Raw genomic sequence first — 9,978 nt, 5'->3', positions numbered from 1 at the left:
AATTAATTCTCTAAAATCCTGTCTTTTAAGTAGCATGGAGTTTAATCTCCATCTATACATTCTCAGTGGGATGTCCTCCAGCTCTATTGCTAATAACAGGGGTGAGTGATCCGATAACAATCTAGCTTTATATTCCGTTTTTCTAACTCTCCCTTGGATATGGGCTGACAACAGGAACAGGTCTATCCTTGAGTATGTTTTATGTCTACTTGAATAATATGAGTATTCCTTTTCCTTTGGGTGTTGACTCCTCCATATATACAAAGGTTGCAGTTCCTGCATCGATTTAACCATAAATTTGGTTACTTTGTTCTTTCTGCTAGTCTTTTTTTCCAGTTTTATCCATCTTTGAGTCCAAATTAAGGTTAAAGTCCCCTCCTATCAGTATATTCCCCTGCGTATCTGCAATCTTCAAAAAGATATCTTGCATAAATTTTTGATCCTCTTCATTAGGTGCGTATATATTGAGCAAATTTCAAAATTCTGAATATATTTGACACTTTATCATTGCATATCTCCATGCTGGATCTATTATTTCCTCCTCTAGTTTGATTGGTACATTTTTATTGATTAATATAGCTACACCTCTGGCTTTTGAATTAAATGATGCTGCCATTACGTGCCCTACCCAGTCTCTCCTTATTTTCTTGTGTCCACTTCAGTTTGATGTGTTTCTTGCACGAATGCTATATCAATTTTTTCTTTCTTCAGTAAATTTAATAGACTCTTCCTTTTGATTTGGTTATGTATTCCATTAATATTTATAGTCATATAGTTCAACATGGCCATTTCATACTTTGTTTACCTCTCATTTCCGCTTCCTCATCACCACCTTTCCTCCTTATCCATTTCTGTTTTCTTTTTTTGAACGCACTGTAAGACAACACTTCTAAAACATAAAATATTTCCACTATTCCCACATCTAAAATTCCCTTAACCCCAAATGTTCCCCCCCCCCCTCTGAGTTGCCCCATGTCCTTTGCCGGGCAACCACAACTCCCCTCTCCATTTGGATTGCAAACTTGCTTGCAAGCGTCAACTGATTTCGCAGTGACTGTTATTCTCTCCCACCCAACCCCCTCCAGAAAAGACTTTTATTTTCACATATAACAAAGCTCACCCTCTTTATTCCCCCCTTACTTCCTTCCTTCCCTTTTCTTTCCCTCCTTAGTTCTTAATTATACATTATTTTTCTTCTTTCTATGAAGTTTGTCATCATTCTTTGTTCTTGTTACATCTCTTCGTCTCTCTTTCTGTTTTTCAGGCATTCTGCAAATTCTCGTGCTTTCTCCGGATCTGAGAACAGTCTGCTTTGCTGCCCCGGGATAACTATTTTAAGCACCACTGAATATCTTTTTTTTAAATTTATTTATAGTATCTCCATACATTCATTTCAAATTGACTTAGTATAATATTACATAATAGATACTAAATAATTTTCAAATTTTCACCCCCCCCCCCCACCTCCCCGAACCCCTTAGGAAACCACCTTGTGGTGGTTAATTCCCAAAAACCCAAATGGGTGTGGTATAAACCACAAGTGGCATATGACTTTCGGGAGCGGAAGTACCACCCCCTCCCCACCCCCCCCCAGGCAGACAAAATACACGTATAAACCGAAAAATCATCATTTCTTATATCCATAAAACCCCGGTCCATCAATTTAACCAATCTTATTCATAAACTCTTTTTTTTGAAAATCCAAACTTGATATTAAATTTTGCACCCTTTCCACCCTCCCAACACTGAGTTAAACATTGTTTACAATCAATAAAAGTTTTTTTTAAAATTTTTTTTTTCAAGTCTTCCTGAATTTCATCCACTGAATTAAAACACCTCTGAACATCCCAGTTCAACACCGAATCATCCATTCTTCTCAGTCTCAAGTTGAATTTGTAGCTTACTTTCAAAAAAAGTTTTTTCAAATCTTTTAAAATTTTCTTGAACATAATTCCTTCGGTCTTGATCTTCTAAAGCATCAATGTTATTCATAAGTTCTTTCTTCTATGTTTCCCAATTTAATATCAAATTTTCCACTTTATCAATCTTCTCAATGTTAAGTTGAAATTATTGTTTATTTTCAAGAAAAACTTATTCAAAATTTTTAACTCTTCTTGGACATTGCTCCTTCGACTTTAATTTTATAAATCATCAATCTTGTTCATAGTTTCTTTCTACTGAGTTTCCAAATTTAATAAAGTTTCCGTCTTTTCCAATTTTCTCAATATTAAACTGATCTTGTTGTTTAGTTTAAAAAAAAACCTTTTCAAAACTATTAAAATCTGTTTGCAATGTATGCATACTCACAGATAATAAATTCACTCTTCCAATATTCCATCCAAAAAAAAATCACTGATAAACCTTATTGCAGGTCAAGGAGTTCCATATATATGTTTATCTTCAGAAAATATTTCAAATATTTCAAATCAACATTCGTCGCCATCTTTCAAAAAGGAGTCCGAAATCAACTTTAATAAGTTCTGTTCTTGAGAAAATTCCAGCACCAACTCCGGCTCTGTCTGGGCAAATAGGTCAAATTTCTTCCAAAGTCAAAGAATGTAATTTTGTTCTGTATTTATAGATAATAAATTCATCCTTCCGATATTCCATCCAAAAAAAATCACTAATAAACTTTAATGTTATCTGGATTTTTAAAACTCACGGGCAACCAATGCCAATTACTGCAATTTATCTTCATAAAACATTTCAAATCAATGTTCATCACCATCTTTCAGAGGGGTGTCCAAGGCCAGCTTATCTGACAGTCCAATTAATGAGCTCCGTTCTTAAGAAGATTCCAGCCTTGACTCCGTGGTTCTGTCTGGGCAAGTAGGCCGAGTTTCTTCCAAAGTCGGAGAGTGTAGTTTTGTTCTGTATTTGAACTCTATTTTCCTTAATCTTTGTTGCCATTTTAAACTAAAAACAATTGATAAACAAAACAAAGACTTTTAACAGAAAAGAAATATTCTTAAAACGGGTATTTATATAACTGCCTGGGGGAGACCGGGAAGGCACGTCCGCTCCCTACGCCATCTTGCCACGCCCCCCCCACCGCTGAATATCTTAACATAAATTTATAGCCCTTTCTTCCATAGGATCGATTTTGCTGCGTTAAACTCCTTCCTCTTATTCAGGAGCTCAAAACTTATGTCTGGGTAGAAAAAATTTTTTTGACCTTTGTATTCCAGTGGTTTTTTTTGTCTTCTCTCATTTTTTTCATTGCCTTCTCCAATATATTTTCTCTTGTTGTATATCTCAGGAATTTTACTAAAATTGATCTTGGTATTTGTTGTGGCTGTGGTTTAGGGGCTAATGTTCTGTGTGCCCTTTCTATTTCCATTCCTTCCTGCATTTCTGGGATTCCCAGGACCTTGGGGATCCATTCTTTTATAAATTCTTTCATATCTTTGCCTTCTTCATCTTCCTTAAGGCCCACTATCTTTATATTGTTTCTCCTATTATAGTTTTCCATTATATCCATCTTATAAGCTAACAGCTCCTGTGTTTTTTTAACTTTTTATCAGTTTCTTTTTAAGTCGTTCACTTCCATTTCTACGGCTGCGTCTTGTTCTTCCACCTTCTCTAATCTTTTCCCTATTTCTGTTATGACCAGCTCTTTTCTACTCACTTTTTCTGTACTTTTCATTTTTCTTTTTATTTCACTAAATTCTCATGTCAGCCATTCTTTTAATGCTTCCATATATTCTTGAAAATTTTTAAAATCTATGTACTGTCCATTCTCTTTATCTTCTATTTCTCTGTGCAGAACTTGATGTCCTCCTTCTTCTTCTTCTGTATCTGCTCTAGGGTTTGTGTCTTCTTCTTCTCTTCCTTGTATCTGTGTCTCTTCTGACTTTCTTGTTGGGCTGCTTGTCTCAGTTTGTTGGGTATTTTTTTTTTATGGTGTGGTGTCTTGATGTTGGTCCTCTTCTTCTGGGTTGGTTATCTGTTGTGTCTCTAGTTTCCTTTTTTCATTCTCACCCCTCCCGTTCCCGTTGTTTTCTTTATCTTCCAGGTGGGAGCCCTGCTGTCAGGTCATTCTCAGCTGTTTGTGCTCTAGAGTTCCACTCCACAGCTGGTCCCCCATCCCATTGGTATTGTCTTTGTCGTGCGCGGTTGTGCACCTCTGTTTGGCTCTGTGAGTCATCTTTGCAGTCCTGCATTCGATGGGTCGTGACCCTGCAGGGTCTCCACTGACCTTAGGGAGTGGGCTCCTCTTTCCTCGGCAGGTCCCTGCTTTTTCGTACAGGTAAGGCCTTCACCTTTCTCTTTTGATGTCTTTCTTTCTTCTTTTCTTCCTGTTGTTTTTGGCTTTTCTTTCTTTGGTGCCATTTCCTCCACACCTTTATTTTTTATTTGTTGTGGTTTGAGTGTCTGGGGCTTTGTTTTTCCTCAATTTTTTCCTTCTTTTCTAGAGAAGGCTGGTATTCTCCTACCGGCCACTACTCCATCACGTGACTCCTCCCACTCCCTAACTTGACTCCATTTAAATAATAATCTGTCTTCCTGTTCCTGCCACCAAGGTGGGATAACCTCACATTTATCCACATCTTCCATGCATCTGCCCACTCACCAACCTGTCCAAGTCCCCCTGGATTTTTCTAATATCCTCCCCACACTTCAGACTGCCACCCAGTTTCGTATCATCTGCAAATTTGCTAATGTTATTTATAATCCCCTTATCTAAATCATTAGGAGATCACTACACCGGGGGTCCTGTCTCTTAGCTTCCATCCTAACTCGCTGTAATCCCGCTTCAGGACCTCCTTCCCTTTTTTATCCATGGCATTGGTGCTCACATGCACCAGGACATCAGGCCTCTCCTCTCAGAATACTCTGGACCCAATTTGAGATATCTGGCACCCTGGCACCTGGGAGGCAACAAAATATGTAGGTATATCTATCAGGCTCACAGAATCCCTTGTCTGTACCCCAACAACAGAGTGCCCTATGACCACTGTATTCCTCTTCCTTCCTTCTGCACCACAGTGCAGGCTCAGTGCCAGTGACCTGGTCACTGTGGCCATCCTGTCAGGTCATCCCCTTCAATAACATCCAATACAATATACCTGTTGCTGAGAGGACTAGCTATAGGGGTGCTCTCCATTATACTGGCATTTTTCTTCCCTCCCCTGGCAGTTGCCCACTTACCCGACTACCGCCCTGTACGTCCTATCAATTACCTCTTCACTTTCCCTAACGAGCTGCAGGTCGTCAAGCTGCAACTCCTTCTCCCTAATTTGGTCCTTAAGGAGCTGCATCCTGGTGCATGCACTGAGGAGGGTGACCACTGGGGAGGGTGAAGATCCTATCAATTACCTCCTCACTCTCTAACAAGCTGCAGGTCATCACACTGCAGTTCCAGTTCCCCAACTCAGTATTTAAGGAACTGCATCTCGGTGCACCTGGTGCAGATATGGCCATTTGGGAGGGTGGAAGTCACCCGTGGTTCCCACATTTGACACCCAGAACAGAGAACTAACCCCATAGGCATAACTCTGAATTCTATATTGAACTTATTAAGAAAGACAAATAACTCAGCTTACCTTTCTCCTCGCCTGCTTTCGCTGAACCCTGTTGAGCCAAAACCTGGAAGTCCAACTCACTCACTCGCTGGGCCGCTCCTTTCTGGACGCTCCTTTACCTTACCCTCCTTTTATTGGCCCTCTACCAATTAACCCCATCACTCTCTCCTTGCCCCTCCTCCATTGGACACCTCTGAACTCTGACGCCGCCGACTCCTCGCCTGAACCACCAGGCCAGAGACTCATTAAGTACTCTAATTTAAGTCCTTACCTTGCCATCACTCTCTCCTCGCCCCTCTTGCACTGAATGCCGCCAAACTCCGACGCCACCCACTCCTCCGACTCCTCGTCTTATTCCCTTGCTCTTCACATACTTGTAGAATGCCTTGGGGTTTTCCTTAATCCCTGCCCACAAAGGCCATCTCACGGCCCCTTCTGGCTCTCCTAATTTCCTTTTTAAGCTCCTTCCTGTTAGTCATATAATCTTCTAGATCTCTAACATTACCCAGCTCCCTGAACCTTTTGTTAGCTTTACTTTTCTTCTTGACTAGATTTATTACAGCCTTTGCACACCAGGGTTCCTGAACCCTAGCATACCAGTTTCATTGGAATGTACCTATGAAGAACTCCACACAAATATCCCCAAATATTTGCCATATTTTTTCCATACTGTTCTGAGAACATCTGTTCCTAATTTAAGCTTCCAATTTCCTGCCTGATAGCTTCATAATTCCTCTTACTCCAATTAGATGCTTTTCTAACTTGTCTGTTCCTATCTCTCTCCAATGCTCTCTCCAATGTAAGGGAAATAGAATTATGGTCACTCTCTCCAAAATGCTCTCCCAGATCTGACACCTGACTAGGTTAATTTCCCAATACCAAATCAAGAACAGACTCTCCTCTTGTAGCCTTATCTACAAATTGTGTCAAGAAACCTTCCTGAACACACCTGACAAACTCCATCTAAACCCTTTGCTCTAGGGAGATGCCAATCGATATTTGGGTAATTAAACTCTCCCATCATAACAACGGTGTTATTACTACACCCTTCCCAGGATCTGTCTCCCTATCTGCTCCTCGATATCCCTGTTCATATTGGGCAGCTTATAAAACACACACAATAAAGTTATTGACCCCTCCCTGTTCCTAACCTCCACCTACAGAGACTGTAGACAATCCTCCATGATGTCCACTTTTTCTGCAGCCTTGATACTATCATTGATTAACAGTGCCATGCCCCACCTCTTTTGCCTCCCTCCCTGTCCTTTCTGAAACATCTTAAACCCAGCATTTGAAGTATCCAATCCTGTCCCTGAGCCATCCAAATCTCCGTAATGATGTCTCCACATCATAGCTCCAAGTACTGAACCACACTCTAAGCTCATCCACTTTGTTCACAATACTCATAAAACCGTTCATCTGAGCATATCCCTTTGTTATCAAACCGTGCATCTTGGCGCCTCACAGTTTGGCGGTCAGCAACCTCCTTTGAAGAAGACCGCAGAGCCCACCTCACTGACAAAAGGCAAAGGAGGAAAAACCCAACACCCAACCCCAACCAACCAATTTTCCCCTGCAACCGCTGCAACCGTGTCTGCCTGTCCCGCATCGGACTTGTCAGCCACAAACGAGCCTGCAGCTGACGTGGACATTTACCCCCTCCATAAATCTTCGTCCGCGAAGCCAAGCCAAAGAAAGATGTCTACAAGCTTTCTCTATTTTTTGAGCCAACCTCCTCTTCCCCAGTCACTTCAGTTCAGTTCCCACCCCCCAACAATTCTAGTTTAAACTCGCCCCAGTAGCCTTAGTAACCCCCCCCGGCCAGGATATTGGCCCCCTGGGATTCAAGTACAACCCGTCCTTTTTGTACAGGTCCCACCTGCCCCAAAAGGGGTCCCAATGATCCAGAAATCTGAATCCCTGGTCCCTGCTCCAATCTTTCAGCCACATGTTTATCCTCCACCTCATTCTATTGCTATACTCATTGTCTCTTGGCAAAGGCACTAATCCTGATATTGAGTTAATATTGATTCCTCCAGTTTCTGTGAACCCCCTCTTCTCCTTCCCCCTGTCACCTTACCACCAGTTCTCTCTTACCTTTTCCCTCTGTACATTTTCATAGAGCCAAAATCAATCCTCACCTCTCCATTTTATCATACCCAATTAACACCTTTGGTGTTGGTCTGGACTCGTCCTCAGCCAGTCTCCAGTCTTTATTGTTTATTCCGACACCTTCTTATACCTTGAAGAAGAGCACAGGCCCGAGGCGTCGTTAACTTATCTTTACCTCCTAAGGATGCTGCAAGCCCGCTGAGTTACTTCAGCATTTCTGTGTGTGTTTCACTACCATCACAATGTCTGCAGACTTTTGTGTCCACAAATGTTTTACCCAGAGAGAGGTGGGTGTCTAGACTGGGCTGCCAGATTAGAAAGTGAATACAACAGCAGTGTTCAAGAGTCTTTTATTTAGATAAGATTAGATTACATTCAACTTTATTGTCATTGTGCCAAGTAAAATATAAAATGCAATTAATGCAATAGTGGTATATGCATGTAACTATGTGCAAATAAAAACAATGCATTCAGCAAGTCAACAGTTATAAAAGTACTGGCAGAACAATGTGAGTGCAGTACCACTCAGCGCTGTGATTTAAGGATTAGTAGGGTCACAGCCTCGGGAATAAAGCTGGTTCAAGAGCAAAGGCTCCTGTAGTGCCTACCGGATGGAAGATGAGTAAAAAGTCCATAGTTAGGGTGAGATCCTTCCTTTGCCCTGTTCAGACAGCATTCCTGATAGATGTTCTCAATGCCAATAATCAGCTAGGCAGTTTTCACCACCCACTGAAGCACTTTACGGTCCGATATGAGACAATTGACATACCACACTGAGATGCCTTAGGTAAATATACTCTCAATGGTACAGCAGTAAAAATCCATCAGTATCCTGGGGCAGTTGTGTATTTTCTTCATGCTCCACAGAAAATAAAGGTGGTGTTGCACCTTTTTTTAAAATCAGGATTGAGGAGGTCAGGGACCAGGTGAGATTATTGGAAATGTGGACACCAAGAAATTTGAAGCTTGATGCACATTCCACCACAACTCCATTAATGTAAATAGGGAGATGAGTGTGGCTTCCAGCATGCCTGAAGTCGACAATGATCTCCTTGGTCTTCTGAATGTTAAGTGCCAAGTTGTTGTCGGCACACCACGCAACCATCTCATCATCCCCTCTGATCAGGCCAACCACTGTGGTGTCATCTGTGAACTTGATTATGGAATTAGAATCATGTATAGGAACGCAATCATAGGGAAAAGGGAATAGAGGAGAGGGCTCAGCACACAGCCCTGGGACATGCCGGTGCTCAAGGTGAGAATGGAAGAGAAGAGATAGATCCATGAATATGCAGAAAACAGACGGATATGGATCGTGTGCAGGCAGAAGAAATTTAGTTTAATTTGCCATCAGGTTGGACACAGACATGTGGGCGAGGAGCCAGTTCTGTTCTATGCACACTTCTACAGGTGTACCATGGAGAGCATTCCGGCAGTTTGCATCACTGTCTTGTACAGAGGTGCCAACGCTCAGGTAAGAAGAACTCCAGAAGTTTGTTAATGGTCTTCAAATCATGGGCACCAGTCTTCATTCCCTCGAGGACATTTACAAGAGGCAGTGCGTTAAGAAAACAGCATCTATCCTAAAAGACCCCCACCACCCAGGCCATGCCCTTTCACTCTGCTACCATTGGGAAAAAGGTATAGGAGCCTGAAGATGAACAAGGGCAGCTACTTCCCCGCTGCCATCAGATTCCTGAATGAACAATGAACCACAGACACGGCCTCACTTTGCCTTTTTCTTTTTCTTGCTCTATTTTTATTTATTTTGTGTGGAGGAAACGTGGCCTCCCTGCTTGTCTGGAATTTGTGTATTGTCCACCCTGTCTGAAGTTTATTCAAAAGTCACATCACCTGTCAATCAAGGTTGGACTCTGGCCACCCATTAGTGCACACCTTGCCATTGGCTAATTTCAATCACCTGGGGTCATTATGGCTAGAAGGACAGATCAAAAATGTATAAAACATCGATGGATAGCACATTTCTTTCTCTCTGCCTTGTGGCCCACCAGGTAACTACTGTGAACATCACTGGAGTGTTTCAGGTAAGGTGTGCGCTACACTGAAACTGAGCAGTTAGTACTGTGATAGGTCGGCACTCGCAGAGCTGCAACCCCGTTAGTCAGGGAACTGGAGTGTGTGTGTGTGTGTGTGTGTGTGTGTGGAAGAGTTCCTGTTTGTAGTGTGAGTGGGTTGAGTATAGGTTTACCATTGTTAGAGTCTGACAGAAGTCCAAGGTGAATATCTATATCGTTGCTTAAGTGAAATAGTAATCGAGTTCCGTTTAACATTCTCCCGTTTGTTTCTCATGTGTTATTAAAAGTTACTTTTGTCCAGACTT

General features: G+C 41.7%; 1 protein-coding gene across 3 annotated transcripts in view; it reads right to left on the bottom strand.

Moving 5' to 3' along the window:
- Positions 1–1,471: 1,471 nt before the first annotated feature.
- Positions 1,472–9,978, bottom strand: part of xrcc2 (X-ray repair complementing defective repair in Chinese hamster cells 2) — a 92,869-nt gene continuing 84,362 nt past the window's right edge. Inside the window, exon 7 of one of the 3 annotated variants that reach the window (XM_069914801.1) lies at positions 1,472–2,916. In XM_069914801.1, the coding sequence (XP_069770902.1) occupies positions 2,787–2,916 (130 nt within the window). In that variant the 3' untranslated portion in view covers positions 1,472–2,786. The remainder of the gene's footprint in view (positions 2,917–9,978) is intronic. The other 2 variants (XM_069914799.1, XM_069914800.1) reach the window with 2 other exon arrangements.

This window comes from Narcine bancroftii, chromosome 1 (genome assembly GCF_036971445.1).
Source record: "Narcine bancroftii isolate sNarBan1 chromosome 1, sNarBan1.hap1, whole genome shotgun sequence".
Taxonomy (NCBI): Eukaryota; Metazoa; Chordata; class Chondrichthyes; order Torpediniformes; family Narcinidae; genus Narcine; species Narcine bancroftii.
The sequence above is the reverse complement of the archived record's forward strand: the minus strand, read 5'-3'. Positions and strand labels throughout refer to the sequence as shown.